This window comes from Populus euphratica, unplaced genomic scaffold, assembly GCF_000495115.2.
Source record: "Populus euphratica unplaced genomic scaffold, PopEup_1.0 scaffold104.1, whole genome shotgun sequence".
NCBI lineage: Eukaryota > Viridiplantae > Streptophyta > Magnoliopsida > Malpighiales > Salicaceae > Populus > Populus euphratica.
The window spans coordinates 601,194-626,709 of NW_011499915.1; the positions used below are offsets into that span (position 1 = coordinate 601,194).

Consider the following 25,516-nt stretch of genomic DNA (forward strand, 5'->3'; position numbering starts at 1 on the left):
AAAAAAAGAAAAAGAAAAAGAAAAAAAGAAAAAAGAAATGTGATTGCCACCAAGAGAGAAACTTTTTCCTGTATGTTGACAGAAAGCAACAATGCTAACCCCAGGAAGATTTATTTGGCCAAATATGTTGAGCCTTGTTGTGTATTCATTGTGGTACTGGCCATATCTATTTAAACATGAACTTCTGAACAGTATTAGAGAAAGACTGACCAAGGTTAAACAAACATAAATAAAAGAGGGCGTGAGAAGGGCAAGGCAGAGTATAAGCAATCAATGGCGACATGGAATCTTATAGGTCAAACCAAAAAAATATTTGATTTAATATTTTCGTGCCATTTCTATCAGTTAATGCAATCATCATATTGATAACATTCAATGATATTGGACTGATGGTGGATATAAGTTTAATTATAAGAAACTGGGGAATCAAAGAAGGTTTCTCATTTGTTGAAATTGTTTGATTCTATAACAGAAAGTATTTACATCAAATTGGCAATTTATGCCATACAAATTTGTTCTATCTGGTTAGTATAATTGCCTCTATTTATGATCTGCTCAAGCTAGAAAGGACATCATTGAATTTATCTTCTCTGCATGGAATTGTCAAACCACCCATTGGATGATTAAAGCCAAACTCCTCTTCAGCTTTAGTAAGCAAATCTTGAAATGAAGGCTCATTCAGATAGGACACTGGAACTACAAATCGCTTCTTCTCTCTTTCGCCAATGTAGACAGCTAAGAAACCTTTCGGTACATCTAAAGATCTTGAAGCTGGTTTATTTGCATTCCATACAGATCGTTGTAGAATTTTTTTGGCTAGAGCAGCAGCCGGATGTCTAGTCATGGTGTTACTGTTGATGTATTTTTCCAGAAAAGAACTGAAGAGAGTTTGTCACTTAAGGAAAAAATATCAGTGGAGAATGTGATGACTTGGTTGAGACACCAGTACGTATCTAGGTATATATAGAAGAAATAGTATGAATAAATTAAAAAAAAATAAAAATCCTTCAGCATTTGGAGTGGTTTTTAAAAATAAAAATCCTTCAGCATTTGGAGTGGCTAGAAATCATTTGCTAGGTTCTGCTTAGGACATCTCATGAGGGATCATGTGACCTTGCCTTCTAATTAATCAACAACAGTAGCGTAGTGAGGATTCATCTCTCTCCTATTATGTCTACACGTCTAAACACCAGAATGCCCTACGACCACATAGATAAGCCTGATTGAGGTCCAGGCTAAAGATTGTAAATTGGATGGTAGGACATGAAATGTTGACACAACGCAAAACTGACTTTTGGAATAGGGACATATGCTTGAGAGACATGTTCAGGACATTCAATGAATGAATGATATGTGTAGAAATAAAGATTATAGACGAGCCGCAGGCAAGCAAGATACAGCCTACACGGAGAAGGAAAACTCATTAAATGAATAGGATGAGTTTCTATTGGTTGAATATAACGTGGGAGACAGTGAAAAAAGCAATGGTTGTGACTTGTCATGTACTAACAAGGAGTCCACAGCTTGTCTGATAATCGAAGGGTAAATTGATTTACCAAACTTCAACCAATTGTATCCAGCATATACCTAATCCGAGATCACTAGGTTTTGCATCTCTGTCAGCATTAAATACCCTTTCCGGTCCCAGTTTAGTTTTTGTGGAGGTCATCTTGCTTCCCAACAATACGACGGAACGATATTGACGGTATGAATCACTATCGGTCCCTATATTTCTTGACCAGTTGGAAGACCAGACCATGTGATGCTCTTAAGCTATATCATGAGCAGATCCCAGCAAATGATTGCTGTGCATTCACCATATTATTTACAGAATTTTGTACAAATGTTTTCCTCTATATGTACCAGCACATTTTATCACAACAGCTCAAGCATTCGCATTGTATATTGATATCAATTCCCTAGCTCTTACATAGTTACGTTTCTTCAGAAAAAAAATATCTCAGCAAGAAGAGCATGGGTGTTCGCTTGCCTACTGTTACCGCTAAACGAGTTCCTCGACAATCTACAGCTTCCACATCATTGGATGTTCCAAAAGGTTCCTTGACGGTTTATGTTGGAGAGTCCAAGAAGAAGCGATTTGTTGTTCCCATATCCTACTTGAACCAGCCTTTGTTTCAAGATTTACCAAGTAGAGCAGAAGAAGAGTTCGGTTTTGACCATTCAATGGGTGGTTTGATCTTTTTATAGAATAATTTAAATTATATATTGGGGCTATTTAACAGCTTAAATTATAGCCCTTTTATTCATGAGTGTTTTTTATTTTGGTCCTTAATTTTAGATTTTTTTAATTAAGTTTTTAATTAACTATCAAATTTCAATATTTATGTAATTAAACCCCTGATTTGATCAAATTAACTCTTAAAAATTATAATTTGACTCCAGAAATTTAATGTTTTTCAATTAAAGCCCAAATTGACTTCAAATAAATTTTTCTTGCAATCAAACCCTGCATAAATTCAATTAAACCTTCAATAACATTTAATTGAGTTTATAAACATCTGATTTTGGATTTTTCTTCCTCAAATTGAATTTTCTTTGTCAATTAGGCTCTCATTAGCCAACGATATATTATCAAATTTCAATCCTTGTATTTTTAAACTTTCTTAACCAATTTTAGTCATTTTCTAGACACTTTGGCATCCTTTTTTTACTGTTATTATTTTTTTTAGTTTTTTTAAATATATATATATATATATATTTTGTATTTTCCTCTTTTTTATGCGTGGACCTAAAAATAAGTTACAACAATATAAAAAGGGATATGTGATAGAGGCACACCAAATTGCCTATACCACACATCCTAGTTCTGACAAGATGTGGACTTGAGAGGGTGTTGCGGTGGAATAACATGGAGAAAGACATTACAGAGTTTGTATCCCGATGCTTGACTTGTTAAAGGATTAAGGGTAAGTATTAGAAGCCACCGAGGATTTTGCAGTCATTATAGATTCCTACATGGAAATAAGAGAGGATCACTATCAATTTGATGTTAGGATTACCACAAAGTTAGGAGGGTTATAGTTAGGAGGGTTATGATTCAACTTGAATGATAATTGATCATTTGACTAAGTCAGCTCATTTCTTTCTAGTAAAGATAACACATGGGTTTAAAAAGCTAGCAAAAATATATGTCAATGAGATTATGAGGTTATATGATGTGTTGATCTCCATTGTGTCTAACACAGGTCTATAGTTCACTTCTTAATTTTGGGTGAACTTTCATTAAGCAATAGGGATTAAGGTTAAGTTGAGCATTGCTTTTTATCATGAGACCAATGAATAGTCTGATATGACTATACACATTTTTTAAGATATGCTAAAAGCTTGTGTGGTTGATTTTGAGGTCAGATGGAGCAAATATTTGTCTGTGGTAAACTTTACGTATGATAATAGTTATCATGTGAGTATTGATATGACTTTATATGAGGCTATGTATGGTCAAAAGTCTAGATCACTTAGATATTGGTATAAGATTGGTGAGAAGAGATTGATATATCTTGAGTTAATACAAATTACTTCGAATAAGATCAAGGTAATCTAAGATAAGCTTTGAATAACTTAGAGTATGCAAATTACATGGGTTGGAGGAGGTATAATGTAGATATTTCAGTAGATGACAATGTGTTCCTAAAAGGCTCTTCCAACTAAAAGAACATTTAGATTTTGGAATAAAGAAAAATTAATTCCTCAATTTATAGGGCCCTTTGAGATTTTGAAAATAGTAGGGGTAATGGCATATATGCCTTTTCTCTCTCCTAATTTGTCCTTCATACACCCGGTGTTCCATGTTTCGATGTTGAGAGAGTAATTGCAAGATCCATCTCATGTTCCAGAAGTTCAACTGGTTTAGGTGAGGAAGGATATGTCATATAAAGTAAAATCAATAGGAGTAATGGATCAACACGTTAGAAAGCTTTGGTTGAAGGAAATTGCATCATTTAAGGTTGCGTGAAACGAAATTCCATGCAAAGAGGCAGCGTGGGAGCTTGAGTAGGAAATGAGTGGCAAGTATTAGTACTTGTTCGATCATGATAGGAAGACTTTTATCCTTAAAGTTTAAATTCAAGGATGAGTTTTGTACAACAGAGGGAATGTTGTAAAACCCATGTTTTAGCCCATTAGATTTAAATTCAAGAACCCAAACTAAGTTATATATTTAAAGAGATTTTTGTTTCTAGAGAATTGGTTTTCCCTTCTTTTTTTCCCTCCCTTACGATAACTTTTCTCCCAAATATACCAAAGAATTCAACTCTATCTAAACTTAAAAGTTTTGGTTTTAAAAAGGATTTGAAGAAACAAGTATCATGACTCCTTTTTCCGTTGTTTTTGAATGTTGATTAAACATCGTATCTCTAGTAGCTCTTGAATGAGTGAATAAGCAATATATGGATAATAGCTAGAGGTTAAAGACAGTCTGAATCGATTCATAAGAAACATGTTCAAGGGTGATTTTGATAGTTTGTGGGATATGTTGACTTTGTAATTTGATGATTTAAGATGTTTAATTAATATTTTAAGGTCTTAATTTGGCTTAAAGCGAACTGATTTGAGGATTGGAGCTATGGGTTTTTAAGGAACACATTGAGTTTTAAGGATTCGTAATTTTGAATTAAGACTAACAAATCAGGATTTTGAAATCCTAATCAAATAGTCAACTTGTTTGTTTGAACTGATTAACCGATTGGCCTGATGATATCAGTTGAGTGGTTGATCAATATTGGTTGACCGCTTGACAAATTTAAGGACTAGAGCTATATGTTTTTTAGGAACACATTGAGTTTTAAGGATTTGTGATTTTGAATTAAGACTAACAAATCAGGATTTTTAAATCCTAATCAACTAGTCAAACTGTTTGTTTGAACTGATTAACCAATTGGCCTAATGATATCAATTGAGCAATTGATCAATTTTGGTTGACCGGTTGACCAAGTAGCGGGAGTTAATTGGTTCTTTTAGATTTGGTTAGTTTGGGAAATGTTTGTAATTTATTAGGTGGATCTATTTTGGGTTTATAATTACATTTTGGTCTATAATCTTATAATTATAATCTTTTATGTTATCTGCTTCAGGTTGTTTTAAGTATTTTCTGTATTTGTTATAGGTTTTGTTGACATTATCCCTAGCAATCTTTAGTAATCTCTAGTTTTACATTTGTTTGTTTCTTGCTTCTGTTTTTTAGGTGAGTAAGATAATTGTTAATATACATGTAACATAAATAATTTATATATGTTGATTATATGATAAATACAAATGACATTCTTGAATATTTATATAAGTTGATTTATTTTCCAGGTACAAATTTGAATTCAAATTTTATTGATTTAATTCTATTTGGTATATTATTCGTTTGCTTTGATATATATATATATATATATATATATATATATATATGCAAATATTTATTATATCTAGATATTAGGATACTTGTCAGAAATTTTATACTATTGGAAAGTAGTTAGTTTATATACACTTAGTATTTTGAATTCCTAGTTGGTGAGAGAGAAACTAGACTATTATGATTAATCGTCCCATGGTTATTGAGATCGCAAACCTTTTCTGTTATATATAAATGTTTAGGTTTTTATACTTCTATTATATCATAATTTATGATTTGTAACTTATAAATATTTATAATGTATATTAAATGATATTTTTTTAAATGATATTTTTTCACCAAATTAGTTAAACTCACCCTTCTATTTTAATATCATTTTTAGTCTCTTAGCTTTTGTTATAAAACTAATTTTTAAATGAGAGTTCCTCCTACTTCATTTATTGGTAGGCATTGTTTGTTTTCACTAGGTTTTTCTTTTTATTTTTTTATTTGATATTTTAAATACTTCACTATTATGTTTTTATTCTATTTTTTATTCTATTTTAATATCATTTTTAGGCTCTTAGCTTTTGTTATAAAACTAATTTTTAAATGAGAGTTCCTCCTACTTCATTTATTGGTAGGCATTGTTTGTTTTCACTAGGTTTTTCTTTTTATTTTTTTTATTTGATATTTTAAATACTTCACTATTATGTTTTTATTCAAGTTTGGATTGTTATTTCAAAGATTAAAATTTATTTAATGTAATAACACTTATTATTATTACTTTTTTTTCTATTTAATGATGAGAAATTTTGATGTTTTTATCTGAAAAGATAACAAGACAGAGAGCGCTTGAATTAGCCATTAGTGCAGTTTTGTCTAGCTAGTAGGCACTGCCGATTCAATCTAAATATATTATGTACTAATATCAAAAAGATTGATGATTGTATATTTTGTGCTTGGCAGTGTTTTCTCTGAACTTATTTTCTTTTTTTCTTCGGTGATCATCTTTGAAGCAGTAAATTTAATTTCTTGATATATAGTAAGCTTAGCCATGAAATCGTGGAAACTAAATGAATAAACAAATCGAAGAGGATGAAAAGATTTGTGAAAATTTAAAAGATTTCATAATAAATAATCTCTTGAGACACTGCTTACAATCTGTACATGATATGTAAAGTATGCTACAAAATTGTTTTCCCTAATATATGTTAATCTGTCCTTTTTATGACGCATTTAAGCGAGAAGTGAGATCGATGAAGATGTCTTCCCGACAAGGAATTGTGAGACCACCCATTTGATGATCAAATCCATATTCCTCTTCAGCTTTACTTAGCAGCTCTTGAAATGAAGGCTGGTTCAAGTGTGATACTGGAATCACAAATCTTTTCTTCTCTTCTTCTCCAACATATACTGCAATATAGCCTTTTCGAACATTCCTAGCTGGAGATGATCCTCGAAGAAGATTTTGCTTAGCTTGAAGAATACGAGGCAAGCGAATAGCAATCATTTTGTTTGGATGTAAATGTAAGAACAAGAAAAAGATTGTTAGGATTTTAGTAAAGAACAGAAAAATCTGATTTTTGATGAGAATGTGAAGGCTTGAGATGGATTGACAAGGTAACTGTGTGCTGTATATATAGAGGAAAGATCACAAAAACAAAAGAAGAGCACCATTGTGGATAATGGATCTACTGGTATGGTCATTTGGCTGGGGTCTAATGAGAGACATGAAGTAGTGAAGGATCACATGGTATTGTCTCAAAAGCAAGACTGATAACATAGTGTCCCCAGCATTTTTTGAGAAAAACAATCTACTCAGGACCCACTTGAAATTCAAGGAGTTAGCTATTATGAAGTCTATCTTAAGTTGCCACTTGAATACTGCCGACAACCTTGAGACATCTACCCTCTTGAATTAGAGTTGTACGATATAGAAGGATCATTTCTGTGGAAGTCCTCTTAAGAGTTCAGGGCATGCTTCAGACGTTAAGTTCTTTTTTTTTTTGTTGAAATGATGGGTAGAGGTCTTATCGACCACATTTGTCTTCTAAATTATAAAGCTTTTCTAAATCAGCAGTATGAACATGGATTATCAGCATTTATTGCTCTAGCAATATATTCGAACATGTATCAACACGAAAAGTAAAAGGTACAAACTTTCTAGACAAAACCATGTGAAGTGCATATGATGTGCGTGGCACTGGTTCACCCTTGATGCAACTGCAAACGACGAAGTTAATGTCGGTAATTGTTTCCAGCCATTCAATTTGAAATGTGGGTGCCACCGGGAACAGAAAAAGAGCATCAATGCTATCCTCTGGAAGATTTCAACCTATGAGGCCAAATATGTTGCGAGGCCTTTTATTTATTCACTTTGGTAAAGCAAAATCTCCATTTAGTTTATTCATTTCTTGAACAGTGTGAAAAGAAAAATCAACCAAGGTGAAAAAAACATATAGTGAAAGAAGGAATGAAAAGGGCGAGGCGTGCATGCTCAGCTGAAAAAAATAAATAAAAGAAGAATACTCATTTGCAACCTTATAGTTGAATAGACCATAATTGCAGTATTTTATATGCTGGAAAAACAGCAGTTTGGCAGCTGACGTTTTAGCTAAGCTTGCAGGGTATTCACAACGAAGTGGTTCCAATGGAATTTCCTGATATCTACTTTCTTTTCTTGTAATCATAGAACACAATGACTTACTGTGCATAACAGATAAGGTGAAATCAATTTCATTTGATGATTTTGGCCACTGAAATCAGTCAATTAAATTATTACTGGGATATCTGTTGATTTTAAAACTGCGCAACTAAATATTTCCCAGCAAAGAGGCTTTTTGGAACTAATTTCCATCATTTCAGCTACTGAACACAGGTGTATATATATAGAGCTAGAAATACTAGAAGTTTCATGGAGATACACTTCACCTAAACTCACCTAATACATACATCCTACCCCTCAACTTATGTCAGTAAACAACCCATATTTTCTGCAGTAAATCTCTGCAACAAAATCTCAGCAGCTTATACACAATACAGAGGAACAACATTTTTGAAGTGTCTAGCAACAGTGTCGTTGCGTCAACTATATCATAATAATGATACTGTATTGAAAAATTCAGGTTCAATAAAAAGGAGGAAACTACACTCTAAAAGGAATGGTCCAACCGCCCATTGGATGATCAAAAACCAAACTCCTCTTCAGCTTTACTTAGCATAGCTTGAGATGAAAGCTTGCTCGGATAGGACACTGAGACTAAAATTGCTTTGCCCTCGAAAAAGTCCTTGGAGCAATAAATTTCTTGATGTTGAGTTTTGGCCGCGACAGTGTACCAAAACAAATATAACAACAAATCCTGTTTTATCTATGCATATAATTAATATCTATGAAAACTTCAGTAATTTGCTTATGTAATGTGACCAAATTGAGAGAATAAATTCTGTACATGCTGGTAATTTATGCTACAAAATTGTTTCTTCTAATCTATTTAATCCATCCCTTATGTCTTAACTCATTTATGGATTATTCTTCAAATTCATCTTTTTTCTTTTCAACATTAAAAAAATAAAAAACTAAAATAAAGATTGATATTTTGGAAAAACAAAGCTGGGAGGATTTCACATATAAAAAAAATCAAACTGCAATTTTGGATAGAATTAGGAGCCTAATTGTACTTCATTTTACCCAAACAAAGTTGGGAGGATTTCACATATAGAAAAAATCAAGCTGCAATTTTGGATAGAATTAGGAGTCTAATTGTACTTCATTTTACCCAAAACTAGAAAGATAGTATAAATTCAAATTTAAGTTATATAATTATTGGATGAATCTGCATAAAAATTAAGCTTAGAAACGTAATTAGATTTGTAATAGACCAATTTGATTTAATCATGAGTCAAATTAAAGCTTCATTATTTTTAAGGATTTTTTTGGGTCCAATTAAAAGATTTAATTAAGTGCAAGTACTTAATTATATTTTAAATATGTCAAATTAATTTTATTAGAGGTTTAATTGGTGAAAAATTAAGTTTGAGGTCCAATTTGAGCTTAATTGAGAAGATTATAATTCTAGAAAACCAAATTTAATTTTTCCAGGTTAAATGATTCAAATCAGGAATAAAATTTTAAAAAATTAAAATTTTAGAATTAATTAATAGTTAAATCGAAGAAATTCGCAATAAACAATTATTTTATAAAAAAATTCAAAAAGTTTAAAAAAAAGTCCAAATATAAATCGAAAAGAATATTAAGATACTTTAATTACATCGAGATGATGAATATTTAGCTAAGATTTTCAAATAACCTGAATTGGTCATTGGTAAAAAGTCCAAAACTCTGAATGAGATTAAGATATTTAACTGAAAATTTTCAGGACTGGAAGTTGATGTTTAAGCACATCATGTGCCTTGGCAACGATCATCATAGCACATGATCGTTTTTAAGTAATTAGCCTAAACATCTTTTCTATAAGAATTGTAACAGCTGGAGGAACAGAGATTTACAGCTACTCGTAAATTTTCCTTGCTTGGTTTTGAACTATACAGGGATGGACGCAAGTTTTTGATTTTTAACATTATACAAGCAAAAAAGAACTTGACCTGGGCCTTTGTCTATGATGAACTGATGCTGACACCATAAAAGATGCTCACTTAGTTGTTAAAGTGTGATCGGAATATATTGTTCATTTGTTTTCCTTTGAGGACAACGTCTACAGCAACATGAAAGACTGCTAAAATCCATTTTCAGATGAAGAATTTTCATTTGTGGTGCTGGAGGAACACAATTCGAGTAATGATCATGGCGTAGCGCATTTAACATAAGTAAGAACTCACAAGCGAAGTTTCTATGAGGAGAAAGTATATAATATATGAGAAAAAGTACTCATTAATTAATGCTTGTGCTTTCTAAATTGAAATACAATTTGACAAAACAGCAATAATGCTGTGAAGCATGTTCATTTCCTTGAAGAAAAAAGGTATCCGAGAAAAGGTCTGTACATGGTACTCATTAGTGTCTTCTTTACAGAACTGTGTTAGAGTTGATCTATCTTACTCTCTGCTTTTATGATTAACTTAAGCAAGAAATGACATCCATGAAAATCTCTTCTCTGCATGGAAAAGTGAGACCGCCCATTGGATGATCATAGCCGAATTTTTCTTCAGCTTGACTTAGCAAGTCTTGAAATATAGCTTGGTTCAAGTATGATACTGGAATTACAAATCTCTTCTTTTGTGTTTCTCCAACGTAAACTGCCAGGCAGCCCTTTGGCACACTTGAAGCTGATGGTGATAGCTGAAGCATTTGCTTAGCACGTACAATAGCAGACAAACGGAAACCCATTATTTCAAATGGATGAGCAAGGAAAAGAAATCTAAGCAGACTTATTGCACAAAGGAATTTTGATTCTCAAGGATGTGAAGGTTTGAGTTGCTTGTGAACCTAAACATGTTGGTATTTATATATGTGAAGATTTAGAAGATAGAAATCCCCTTACGCAAGAAGCCGGTCGTCAAGAGGCCCTTGGATGTGGTCTCGTCAAGAAATTAGCTCGAGCCATCACATGTGGTTGTCTTCAACCTAATTATCAAGAATAGAGGCCTGACTGACCATTATTAATTTCTATGAAACATTATGACCCCACTGCTCTATTAACTATAAAGTTGTAGTTAAATTTGAAGTTATTTAAAGAGGATAACACTACTTATCCAAATCACAATAGACTGATATTTTCTTTTCTTTTTTGTCATATCAGAGACCTGCTTAAGTCATCTGCTATTTCTTTTATAATATTCAGACAACATGTCCACTGAATTTCTTCTATTCATATTATCACATGTTTATCAAATTCAAAGATGTGAGATAAGCCTGTCCAAAAAAATAAAAAAATTGAAGTAAAATTTCGTGGAAATTTGCTGCATCCTCAATTCAAAGTCTATACAAACAAGTCAGGTTTCCTGCAATAAGTGATATAGAACCAGAAAGTGATAGCTAAGAACCTTTTCTACAGGTAAAATAAAATTCATCGATAGCAGAACTTGTGTAGCTAGCAACTTACAACCACATCATATCTGACACACTAATTTTCATATCAATGAATAGACTTGCTGGACCGGACACCATGAAGTTCACATGTCCTCGCCCTACTGCCAGCAATGATGAATAGCCACCTCAATAAATCATCGTACGGAGATGCTTTTCCTTTGAGGAGCGATCACCAACAACAGTCTCTATATATGATAGATGAGTGATCATTTTCAAGAGGTTTCCTTTTACTGTTGTGCCAAATGTGATCACTAACGTCCCATAGGATTGCCTAGAACTAACAGTCAGCCAAGACTGGCTTCGTGGTCATAATTGTATGAGTGTCAATTTGTGATCATCGAAAGATTTGAAGATAAAGTTCTGCAGTATTTCTCTTTTCATGTACAAACAATTTGTGTGCGAAGCTGAAATGAATTCGAGCTCAAATGCTTAACAGAACATAAGCAAGTCTGATTTATTTTTAACCGAGTACAAAAAGGTACATGAAGATAAAGGAAATATGAAATTTGAGACTCCGTTCATTACATTTGACATGTTAATTCTACAATAAGAAAAGACCCATTACATTTCACTTTTCTTCGTTTTATGTTAATTGAAGTCGTCAACTTTCCGGACTAGATTTTTCCTACTGAAGTCTCCATCACCACTTGCTTTGCACGACTAATGTACGAAGCAGTCTCACTGTAATAAAATTAAATAAAATTATCAGTTGTCAAAACAAATTTGAGTGCAAAGCAATAATTTCAGGTGACTGTTGTTGAACAGTTGCTGTAGATGCTCTCCTTACTAAATGACCCCTCTATATCAGATGTTACTAAACTGAACTTGCTTTAGCCTGGTGGTCTTACACGTACTATTTTGGGCCAAATATTTAGATGGGGATAAGATCAGGGCTTCCATGAGAGCAGTTTAAAGCAGAATCTGTTCCTTTAGGCATAAGTGATGGGTTCTTATTAAGAACTTGTTTAGGATTTTGGTAATGTTAGCAATTTAAAAATATATTAATTTTTTTTTTATTTATAAAAGAATTATTTTTTATATTAGCACATCAAAATAATCTAAAAACATTTAAAGAAATTATTTTAAGCAAAAAAATTATTTTATGAGAAAAAAATGCAAAATTTTTAGGAATACGGTTTGCACCATATTTCCAAGTACACCCTAAGTCGATGGTTATAATAATATAGAGAACAATCATTATTTGTTAAAAATTCAATTCAATCTAAAAGTTTAAACTATTAGGTAAAATTTCAAGATATGATTTATTATATTATTCTCTTACACAACCCAACAAGTAAAAGCCTTTTGGGGTTGAAAGTTGTACAACCTCATACTATCTTATACTTAATTTTTTATCAAATAAATAAAAGCGTTGAGACTCGAACTCATAATTGTTTGGTTATCAAGACTTTGGCGTTGAGACTCGAACTCATAATTGTTTAGTTATCAAGACTTTGATAGCATATCAAAAAATCAATTTAACCTAAAAACATAAGTTGTTAGATGAGATGTCAAGATAATATCTCTAACAGTATTTTGAAGATATAATTTATTATATTTTCACAGTATTTTCTGTATGTTTTGATCATATATGATAAGTATAATTAAAATCTATAAAAGTAAACCTTAACAAACATTACAACCAGTTATATAGGGAACTATGGTTGAAAATGGAACTAGAGTGGTTCCAAACTTGGTATTATTTAAGTCTATCATCTCACAGGACAAGCCTCCTGAAGTTGTGTTCCCTACTTAAACAACGTTTATCACAATTCATCTTCGGTGTGATGTGGATAGATAACTCTTAACCCAAAGCAGTTTCAGTTAGCCCGTGATGACAATTTTGTTGGAAAAAAGATAAGTATAGTAAAAGATCAAAACATAGTAATGCAAAGTCAAACTCAAGAATATAAAATTGAGAGGAAAATATGTTTTTATTAATTTTTTTTCTTTGAGCTCTCTTGGATATTCTTGCTCTTTGTATTGCTTAATAATGCTAAAGTACAAGATTTTTATATGCATAAAGTCCTAATCTAAATAGGAATTGTATTCTTCCAACTGAACCGATTGATCGTTTCTTAACTGGTCAACCACTTCAACATATTCTACCTAGTTGCTCTGCTCAACCAGATAACATGTTCCCAACCGATCAATTGGGTCAACTAATTTATAGTAATTAGCTTACTTTTAATGTTCCTCTTTAAACTTGATTTCTTCATAACTCTTAACATGCCTCTAATCTTGATAAAAATATCATATTTGAGTGGCTTTGTGAAGATATATGTGACTTGGTCTTATGTCTTTACATACTTGACTTCAACTTTTGTGTTTGCAATGCAATCTTATAAGTAATGAAATCTTGTGTCAATATATGCTTACTTCCATCATGAAATAATGGATTCTTGGTTAGTGCAATAACTGATCAGTTGTTAATATAAATTTTAGTAGGCTTCTCTTGTAGCATTCACAATTCTTTCAATAATTTTCTTATCCATATGCAATGATAAACAAATAATATAGTAGTTACATATTCAGCTTCACATGTTGATAAAGTAATTATATATTACTTCTTTGAACTCCATGTTAATGTTGTGTCACTCATATAGAGAATAAAACTCGTAATGAAGAAAAGAAGATAAACTTTATAACATTCAAGAGCTTAGTTAGGAGTTTGAGATATTTGTCATGCACTCATCTACATATAAGTTTTGGAGTAGAATTTATGAGTGGATTTATGGAGACACCAATTATAACACTTTAAAGCATTGTAGGGAATTCTTCGGTATATCAAAGGTATTGTTGATTTTTCCTTGTTCTATGATTATTTTAGTAGCTTTGAACTTGTGGGTCATAGTGATAATAATTGGGCTGGAGATATAAATAATAAAAAGAGCACTATAAGTTTTATTCTCTATATAGGAGACACAACAATCACATAGAGTTCATAGAAGTAATCTATAATCACTTTATCAATATGTGAAGCTGAACATGGAGCTACTACATTATTTGTTTATCATTGCATGTGGTTAAAGAAATTATTGAAAGAATTGTGAATGTTATAAGAAAAGCGAAAAGCCTACTAAAACTTAAATAAACAACTCAACAATCATTGCATTAACAAAGAATCTATTATTTTATGATAGAAGTAAGCATATTGACACAAGATTTCATTATCTATAAGATTGCATTGCAAATACGGAAGTTGAAGCCAAGTATGATAAAACATAAGATCAAGGCATGAATATTTTCACAAAATCATTTAAATATAATTAAGTTGATTTAAAGAGATGTAGGTTTTGGTTGACATGTAGGGAGTTATGAAGAAATTAAGTTTAAAGAGAAGATGTTGAAAGTAAACTAGATTTTGGTTATGAAAAATAAAGAAACAGGTCTATTGGTTAAGAAATAGTTGATCTGCTAGAATAAGTTGAATCGGTTAATTAGTTTAGTTAGCATAATACAATTCATGTTTAAATTATAATTTTTGTTATATTAGTTTAATTCTTTTATTTTCTAGTATCTAATACCTATAAAAAGGCTTGTAATTTAACATTATAAAAAAGCATAAAAGAAAAAAAAATATCTAAGAAAACTCAGAGAAAAATACTTAATAAAAATATATTTTCCTCTCATTTTTTTCTTTATTTTTGAGTGTTTAAATTTGTATTATTATTTTTTATAATATTTTACTGTAATCATCCTTTTTCCAACAAGGATCCAGTACCACTGATGAAAAATGATTTTTAGTGCTATTTTTTTCCCGCTGTATTAATATAGCCTTCACCTGAGACTAATTATATTGAGATGTTACCGTTACAGACCTTCAGGTACATGCCCTTGAGTTTAGATGAAGTTCAGTATCATCTCTCTTTTCATAGGGCACCAAGGGATAATTGATGGTGTGTTTGCACTGCATATCCATAAATTTTAAAGAATTGCTTCATAAATGCTTAGGATATTATTGATTAATTCATTTCCCCCCTATTCTTTGTTAAAAAAATAAATTTTATAGCTTTCTCTAAAACTATTTATTTTAAAACGCAATAAAAAAAACAAAAACCTACTATGGTTTCAAACACAAACCGAAGCTAAAATGGAGCTTGAATGAAATGCTTAATAAAAATTCATGTAGATAAGGAAATAAGAAATAAGAGAAGATCTATCTATATCAATTGACAAATCAGTTGAAGCACTTTCTTCACCTTTCTTATCAAAAGCATCAACTTTCCAGGCTAGAGATGTCTTGTCCAGCCTTTAGTCTCCATCACCACTAGGCCTATTGACACAGGCCACATGGTAGATTTTTCAAGTCTATTTATTTTTTATTTATTTTTAAATAGAGTTTAATTTTATTATTATAGTTTCCTGTTTCTACTCGTACTTACTTTATTGGGTGTATGTGAATAAGTATTTATGTAGATATTCATTTTGAACGTATCATTAATGATTGAAATAAAGAATTTAATTTTTTTATAAGATGAAGTGTTATTTTTTTTGGTCGAGTCTCTTTTATTGGTGATTTTTTTTGTCGAAAAAATATGGTTTCCGTACGACAAGTGTCGTGAGTTCACATGAAGCGGTATTCGCAACTTAAAAGAACATTTATCACCATTTACCTGCCATGTGTAATGTGGATAATGCTCAATCAGTTTAGGGTCCCATGTCTTGAAAACTTTGAACAGTAGTAGGTAGATCCTACAAGAGCAGGTGATGAGATATGACTACAGAATTATAACAGAAACTGTTACTTCAGTGATTAACATCAAACCGGTTCTGTAAGACTATGTACAGATGGGAAACAGAGATATTTAGAGTTATCATACTCCTGAAATGTCAATTTCCCTATTTTGTTGTAACTAGCAGGCACAAGAACAATGGTCTGATATTGACATTGTGAGAACAGAAGTAAAATTTGCTAATTTTGGTTTGTCTGTGATGAAGCGATGCTGATACTACAACTGATGTTTGCTTAGTTTGTTTCAATTTCTGTCAATGAATTCTTAATTTGTTCTTACTTTGAAGAAAATATCCACAACAGCATGAAGGACAGGAATGGATCATCACAAAATAACAATCCTGTTTCTGAAGAAATTTTCTTCTTTGAAACATGGTAATATAAAATCATTCTTCAGATCTTATCTAACAATTTAAGTTCTTAGTTGAGATGTAGAACACAATTCAAACAAAAATGGAGTAACACAATAGAAAAAAGTAAGGTCATGCAATGAAAATTTGCAAGAGGACAAGAATGTGAGAAAGAAAGATTTCTTTGATTGACTCTTTCAGTTTCCGAATTGAAATACAATTTGGCAAAAAAATCAATGACATCCGGTTTCCTGATACTTTGAAAAATGTATCAAAACATGACACTAAAAAATGTCAACTGAGAAACTGTGTTAACTTGCTCTATGCCATTGCCGATTTTCACTGCTGATTTAAGAAAGAAATGACATCATGAAAATTGTCTTCTCTACAAGGGATTATGAGGCTACCCATTGAATGATTATATCCGAATTCTTCTTCAGATTGATTTAGCAAATCCTGAAATATCGGTTGTTTCAAGTATGATATTGGAATTATAAATCGATTCTTTTGGATTTTTCCTACTTAGACTGCAAGGCAACCCTTTGGAACATTTGAAGATGCTTTCCTCCCTGCGGATGGAAAGATCTGAAGAATTTGCTTAGCACGTACAATAGCAGACTAACGGAAACCCATTGTTCTGTGAGTGAGGAAGGAAAGATCTTGTAGAACTTGTTGAAAAAGAGAGCTTTTGATTATCAAGAATGTGAGGCTTGTGTTGCTTGTCAAACTAAATGTATATGTATTTATAGATGCAAGGGTATTGCTAGGGATCCCGTAAAGCAAGTAGCCAGTGATGAAAGAGACAATGCATGAGCCATGAGGTGCAGTCAAGAATTAGCTTATGAGAAATAACATGCCAGATCTCCCTAGAATTAAGAGGACCAGAAAGCAGTCGCTCAGAAACTTGCACTACAGTAAATTAAAAAAGAAAATCATGATTACCAGGACTTGTTTTACACCTGGAAACACAGAGATTTAAACTCTCTATCTTATCTAAGACTGATTTTCGGACGTGAATGAATGAACTTGCTGCACCGACACCATGCTCACATGGTCATGCTGTCACGACCCGCTCTTCGAATTTATCTGGCATATATAGACGAGTTTTCCCTCCAGGTTCTTTACCAATGAATCCAAATATAAATATAAATTTTTTCTTTTAATTCAATCAAGTTCAACATAACATTTATATCATAATTAATTCTATAATATAAATCAATTATCTTGATAAAATCCTTAATACATTCTGTAAATATAAAAAATAATTTCAATTATAATTAAAAAAATAGGCTTGAAAGCACCAAATAAACAAAAAGGAATCTTTCTTCATTTCTCTCTCTTGTCATATTTTTTTATTTTCTATTTAATTTTTTTTAATCATTGTATCTTGAATCCTATCTTTTGATCATTGGATATTTATAAAAACAAAATTATTAACTTTTATTTAGGTTAATTAATTTGTAAAAGAAAAATATTTTGAAATATTCACTAAACAACTGCTATTTCAAACAATAATTGTGTAAAAAACTATATTTTGAGACGCGTAGTTATTCTAAATAGTGGTTATATATAAAAATAATATTCTAAAATGTAATTATATTCAAATTGTGCTATTTGCTAAATAAATTTTCAATATATGTTATTGTCCTGAAACTTTTAACAATCTCTGTTATTTTTCAAAAATAAACAAATCCTTAAAGGGTAATCACAAACATATCTAGTATGATGCATGAGTGATAACTTTCAGGCACTTTTTCCCTTCGTACGAAATATAGCCTTGTATGATTTACAGGATATTAAGCTGTCATCGACATAGATCTGCAGGTACGTTCCAAGTACTTACAATGGTATGAAGGTAAACTGGTTTAAGATAGAGTTCGGCAGAATCTCTTTTCATGGAAAAAAAAAAAAAATGGTGAGTGAGAAGCTGACATGAATTTGAGCAATAATGCTTAGCAGAAGATGATTAAGATTGTCAGATTTATTTGTAATTGCGTACCCTAAAGTACACCAAACTGAAACACATGTAACATGTCAATTCTGCAATGAAAAAGATCTGTTTCAAATGACATATCTATAGAAACACCTAGTGCCCCATCTTCCGTGACTATGCTTATCCTACTCTGGTCTCCATCACCACTTGCCTAAAGGCGTAAAGGACTATCGTACTAGGGACCCTTACGGTAATGAAATTATTAAAGTCATCGGTGGGGACAGCGAATTTTGAGTTATATCAGATGTTACAGGACCTGCTTTAACCTTGAGGTCACTCTTACAACTAGCAGGTGCTAGAAGGATGTATTTTATATATTGACGGAATAACTCCTTTTAGATAGAGTTTTACTTTTACAGAAAATCAACAAAATCTGCTAATTACATGGCATGAATAACAACTTCCTAATAACAAATCAATAAAATCAAACAGCATCTTATTCCTTGGTTTTCATTCATATGTAGAAATATTCTAGTTGACCTGCTCCTTACCAACACTTCAGATCATGTACTTCTTTTTTAGGCATTTTTTCAACACTCATCCTTGCCTTAATAGCTGCAGACACCTAGTTTGCTTCTTAAGGCTTCAAAACTGGCTTTTGAAAAAGCTTTGGTGAACACATCTGCCTGATCATTGGTTCTGCAATAAAGCAGATTGACTTCACCCTCTTTCTACACTTCTCTTAAAAAATACAACTTAATCTTGTAGTGCTTAGTCTTTCCATGGAAGACATGGTTATTTGCAATTGAAATTATAGTATGGTTGTCTATATAAATCTGTGTAGGCTCAAGTTGCTTCATATGTAAACCTGCAAGTATTTTCTTATCCAAATTGTTTGATTCATAGCACCAGTGGCCGTTACATATTTAGCTTCTACTATGCTTTGAGCAACCACATCTTATGTCCTTCACACCATGAAAACACTGTTGATCCAAATCTAAAACAATTACTTGTTGTACTTCTCATATCATCAATAGAACCTCTCTAGTTAGCATAAGAATAACCATGAGCATAAAATTTTGAAAATTAGAATATCTGATACCACAATTCATTGATACATCTTACAACCATTTTAGCAACATGGAGATGTATTTCATTGGCATGATGCATGAATTGTGAGAGTAAGCTCACTGTAAAAGCAATGTCTACTCTTGTTGTTGTATGATATATTAAACATCTAATTAGCCTCCTGTAATAACCTTTATCAACTCTGTTTATTCCATCATCCTTACTGAGTTTCTCCTTCTGATTCATAAGAGTGTTTTTATTTTTGTAGTTTTCCATGTGAAACTTTCTAAGTATTTTTCTTGCATACTTCTTTTTTCATATGAAAATTCTATCATGATTTTTCTTCACTTCCATTTCTAGAAAGTAGGACATCAAACAAAAGTTTGTCATCTTAAATACTTTAAACATTTCAACTTTAAGCTTTTTTGTTAGCTTCTCATCACTTCTTATTACAAGCAACTTATCAACATAAATAGATACTATAATCAAATTAGCACCCATTCCTCTTACATATAATATGGCTTCACTTTGGACTTTTTAACAAAGCCAAGTATGTGAAGATGTTCATCAATGTTGTTTTATCGGCCCCTATTTAAGACTATAGAATGTCTTCTTTGACAAATAGACCTTCTCTTATTTCCCCTTGACTTAAAAACCATTAGGTTGTTCTATAAAAATCTTTCCATATAGATAACCATTCAAAAAATTAGATTTTGCATCCAATTAATAAATTTTTCTTCCCTTATATCAAGTTGTGCTATAGGTACAAAAATTTTTAAAAAATCTACTCCAAACACTTTAGCATAACCTTTCATAAATAATCTAACATTTTATTTATTTATAAAACCATTATATTAAGTTTGGTTCTATAGACCCATTTAACTCCAATGATTTTTTTATGTTGAGGTTTGTTCATCAACAACGTATCATTCTTTTCAATGATTTAAACTCCTCTTTTATTTTTTCAATCCACTTATCATTCTTCATTGCCTCCTCAAACTCTACAGGTTCACAAATAACGATGTTACTTCTTTCATAAATATCAAATAATAGCTTTGACCTCTTATTGGTTATCTATGTTGTCATTAGCATTTTGTCAAACAAGTGATTTATGCTTCTCTTCTGGTTCCTTCCATTTACATTGTTTATCCTACATAAAATTAACATCCCTGCTTGCTTAAGTTTTTCTATTTTGTGATTAAAAAATTGAATAAATTTTGGATGGGATGATGTATCCAATAAATACTTAAGTTTTTGCATTCCTATCCAACTTGTTTTTTTCAAATCTAAGGCACATAAATGCAACAAAGACAACCAAAGGTCTTAAAATGTTACAAGTCTGGTTTGTATCTAAATCATGATTCAAATGGACTTCTTTTTTGCAAAGCTCTTATTGGCAACCTAATCATCAGATAAACTAATGTGTTTGTAGCCTTAGCTTATAGCAAGGTTGTCAATTCCATTCCATTCTGTTTTGTCCAGAATGACCGAAACGTTTCATATCAATTAAAAAAACAAAACAGAATAATTTTCATTTCATTTTAAATTTTCATCTGTTCTAAATTTTTCAGTTAAATTTCATCCAGAATATTCAGGTTTCATTCCTTATGTTCCGTTCCGATCTTGAAAAGTTATTGAATCAAATTACACCTGATTCAATTTAATTAATTAAATCATCCAAGTATAAAAAGTTCTTTTTTATTACTATTTTCAATAAAAATGATATTAATTTTTTAAAATCAGATTTATCATTAATATATATAGTTCATATTCATGTTTTTTTTTTTTCGTGTTTATACTTTGTAGGAATTTAAGAAAAACAATGGATGTTTTAGATCCCATTAGCCTTGATAACGTGTTTGTACTTTGTAGGAATTTAAGCAAAACAATGGATGTTTTAGATTCCATTAGCCTTGATAACATTGACATGACTTTATATTTAAAATATTTGTGTTAAAATATTTTACTTTCATAATATTTTGATATTTTGTTTTAATTGAATTATTTTAAGTTAAAAATCTATTTAATCTTGACTATTTAGAAATATTTTAAATTTTTAAATTATATTTGTTTGACATTGTGTTTCTATGGCATAATTTATAATTAATTTAGCTTGAATTTGAATTATATTTGTTGAATATATATATATATATATATATATATAAATATATATATATATAACCCCGAAATAGCACACTGAAATACTCCAAAACTAAAACATTCCATTCTAATTGAAAAAACAAAACACCTATCAAAACAAAATTGACAACCTTGGCTTATATTTTCTTTAGTAGCTCCTTTTCATACAGCATACATCTAGTTATCTTCATAATAATCCTATTTTTTCTCTCACTCACACCATTTTGTTGTGGTGTGTATGATGTTGTAAGTTGGTACTTAATGCTAGTTTCATCACAGAACTATTGAAAGCTTTATTGGTGTATTCTTTCTTATTATTAGATTTTATAATTTACATTTTTCATCCTTTTTTATTTTCCATTCATGTTTTTTGCTCCAAAATACCTTAGCAACTTCATATTTGAATTTAAGAAAATAAATCCAACATAATATAGTATAATCATCAATAAAGGCTATATAGTATCTATTACCATTTAATGAAGTAGTTCTTTGAGATCCTCCAATATTTATGTGCACCAGTTGAAGTTTATGGAATGCTTCCCATATAGTTTGAGGAAAAGGTTTTCTAGATTACTTTCTATATTGACAATCCATATAGTCTATTAACATGTTCTTTATTTGTGGAACACCTCTCATTAGATTATGGCTCTGCATGTATAATAGTCCATCATGATAAAAATGCTCAAGCCTTCTACGCCACAATTTTTTATTGTCTATATTGATAGAAAAAACTATTTTAGATTTAGAGCAAATGAAAACCAAAATTCTCTCCATATGTCCTATCTAACCTCTATTAAGCCCCTTCTTCCCTTCCCTTCCCTTCCCTAATGAAAGAGTCCACCACCCCTGAAATTTGATCTCCACCAACACTTTCTTTATAGGTGATTTTTTTCAGTATGGACATGGTGGATATGATTCCTCATTATTTCTATCATTTTCAATTTTTTTTCTTTTTCTTATTGATTCTCTTGTCTCTACCTTTTCTTGAGTTTTGAGCATTTGCTTGGAAAGCACCCTGCACAAATTCCTCTAGTATCGTCAATCTTATTTACTCTTGTGCTTGTCATGCATTCACCAATTCTCATAAGGATATATTATATAAATCTTTTGACTATTTTAATGATTAAATCTTAGACTTATATTCATCAGGAAGAATTTAACCAAGCAATCTCACCTTGTTTATTATACTCGGCAACTTGTTAATGTAGTTTTTGATTTTTTTTTATTCCTTTATCTTTTGCATTTCAAATTCTCTCATCAAATTAAGCACATGTACATTTTTTATTCTTTCATTTTTCTGATATTCCTCTTTTAAATAGTCCCAAACGCCTTTTACAGACTTTAGGTTCATGATTCTTGTAAATATTGTACTTGACATAACAACATATAAACAGGCTTTAACTTTAGACTTTCTTGTATTCTTTTCCTTGTGAACCTCCAGTTGAGTCATTATAGTATTTGCAAGTATTATAGGAATGACATAATCTTCCTCTAAAACGATTATAAAATTTAATAATTTTATTAATAAAAAATTTTATGTTAATATTTACTGATAGATATAAGAAGAGAAAATTTTATCAGTAAAGGTCATTTTAATATACTAATAGAAAAATTTCATCAATATTTATGTTAGTATTTATCAATTTTCTGACAGGGAGCCTTCCAAAGATCTAATGCTTCAAAATTGATGGACTATCATTCTAATAGCCGAGGCTTCATAGTTATCACCATAAAACATTGGTGATGAAATATGTGAGTTAGTTGTTTTGATTTTCATTGTTTGGTGTTTTGGTTTTTGTACCTGTGATTTGGTTTGTGTTTATCGGTACTCTTAACCCACAAATCCTTCGAGATAAATGCTCTGATACCACAATTTGTTTATAGAGATTATGGACAAATTGAGTAAAGAAGGATAACTATCATAGAAGAAAAGAAACTAGCTAGTATAAAACAACATCTTATTCCTAAGGACCTGGTCTTTATTCATACGTAGAAATGTTCCAGGTGACCTTCTCCTTAACAACACTTCGGATCATGTACAACTTTTTTAGGAATTCTTTCAACACAGTATCATCAACCAAAAATATGAGATAAGCAAACTGTAGCGAACATTACAACCTGTTATGTATTAAAATGGTGGTTGAAATAGAACCAGCGAGCAGATTCCACTATTCCAGCCTTTCATAATCATTAATTGCGTCGACTTACAAGACAAGACCCCTGAAGTTCACATGACACTCTCTACCTGTACCTGTCCCCATGACAACCAAACTTTTCAAGCTAGTGATAAGCAGTGCTGAAGCAGAAATCAAAACTTAATAACCTGCCATTATTGTCTAGTGTATAGTTCTTAATTCATTTTTTGGAGGAGCAATGACCTGTATGGTGCAAATTGAGCTTCTGAAGTATCCTCATATGACAACTCTTGCCCAAATATAATTTTGACATGGAAGTAGGCGAAACAAATCGATACCGAAAGACATCACCAGGTCAGTTATCTTCAATGAATGCATATATTTTCTACTGTAGACTGTCACAGCAGCCTAACTGTGTAATGCGGTGAATGGATTCAAAAGAAGAGAGATCTAGATTAGTTTGTGGTGAAGAAACACAATTTAAGCAAGGACAAATAGTATCATATTTGACAGAGGATCATGCACAATCGAATTGAAGTTGGTAATTGATAATAGAACAGAAAATGAATAAAAAAATCATTGATTAATGCTTGTCAATGCCCTTTCCAAATTGGAAAACGGGTTTGACAAAACTGCAATAACACAGTTTTCAAAAACTGCGAAACATATTCATTTCCCTGAGGAAGAAAAAAGGTAATGCGCAGTAGTCCGTACATGATGATCCTAAATGTCTAATTCAACAGTGTTCGCACACGATAAAAAAAAAAAAGCATTAAATTTGATCTTTGCCATTGACTGCTTTCACGACTGACTTAAGCAAGAAATGACAGCTAGGAAAATGTCTTCTCTGCAAGGAATTGTTAGACCACCCATAGGATGAACATATCCGAATTCTTCTTCAGCTTGACTTAGCAACTCTTGAAAATTAGGCTGGTTCAAGTATGATATTGGAATGACAAATCTCTTCTTTTGGATTTCTCCAACATAAACTGCTAGGCAGCCCTTTGGGACATTAGAAGCTGCTTGGCTTGCTGCGGATGGAGAAAGCTGAAGGACTTGCTTAGCACGCACAATTGCTGACAAACGGAAACCCATTATTTGATATGAATGAGCAAGAAAACAAATCCTCAATAGTTGAGCAAGAGAGTTATCAGAAATGTGAAGATTTGTGTTGCTTGTCAACCTAAATATACATGTATTTATAGATGCAAGGATACTACATTGCTAGAGGTTCCCAATGCAATAAGCCAGTTGTGATGAGCCCATCATGAAGTCTAGTCATGAGATTAATTAGCTGATGAGACTATCACATGGCTTTGTCTTCAATCTAATAATCAAGAGTACAGGTCTGACTGATCTCAAGTTTGCGTTTCTGTGGAAAATTATGCCCCACTGCTTCTAAGTACCACATAGGTTCACTTAAATTTGAAGTTATTTCTGAGGATAACACTAATTATATAATACACAGATTTTAGGGTACTACATGTAGTTTTCTAGCATTTATTCTATAATATTAATACAGGTTGTCGTATCTTCTATGAATTCTTCTATTCAGTTTGGCTTATGGTTCGTCAAACTCAAAGGTTTCAAGGCCTTAATATTTTCTTGAATTACTACTTAGAATCAAATTAAATTGAATTAATCCAGTGCCCTCAATTTAAAGTCAACAAAACCATGCCAGATCTCGCTGCATTAAGTAGCATAGGACCAGAGAGCAGTAGCTAAGAACCTTGCACTACAGGAAATGGACAACAAAAGAGATGTTATATTTA

At 31.5% G+C, this 25,516-nt stretch overlaps 1 protein-coding gene and 1 pseudogene across 1 annotated transcript; both read right to left on the bottom strand.

Moving 5' to 3' along the window:
* Nucleotides 1–381: 381 nt before the first annotated feature.
* On the bottom strand, nucleotides 382–7,063 carry LOC105134501 (uncharacterized). Its single transcript, XM_011038939.1, has 2 exons — nucleotides 6,571–7,063; nucleotides 382–851 (listed from the first exon to the last, which is right to left on the bottom strand). The coding sequence occupies exons 1-2, from the start codon at nucleotides 6,846–6,848 to the stop codon at nucleotides 545–547; spliced, it is 585 nt and encodes a 194-aa protein (XP_011037241.1). The 5' UTR covers nucleotides 6,849–7,063; the 3' UTR covers nucleotides 382–544.
* Nucleotides 7,064–10,188: 3,125 nt separating this feature from the next.
* LOC105134547 (uncharacterized) lies at nucleotides 10,189–24,839 on the bottom strand (annotated as a pseudogene).
* Nucleotides 24,840–25,516: the final 677 nt, after the last annotated feature.

What these genes read in the sequence shown, in the direction of transcription:
- LOC105134501 (XM_011038939.1), bottom strand. Translation starts at nt 6,848, where the DNA reads ATGATTGCTATTCGCTTGCCTCGTATTCTTCAAGCTAAGCAAAATCTT. An exon ending in CTCACTTCTCGCTTAAATGC is followed by an intron (nt 852 to 6,570) that starts GTCATAAAAAGG and finishes ATACATCAACAG; the next exon opens with TAACACCATGACTAGACATC.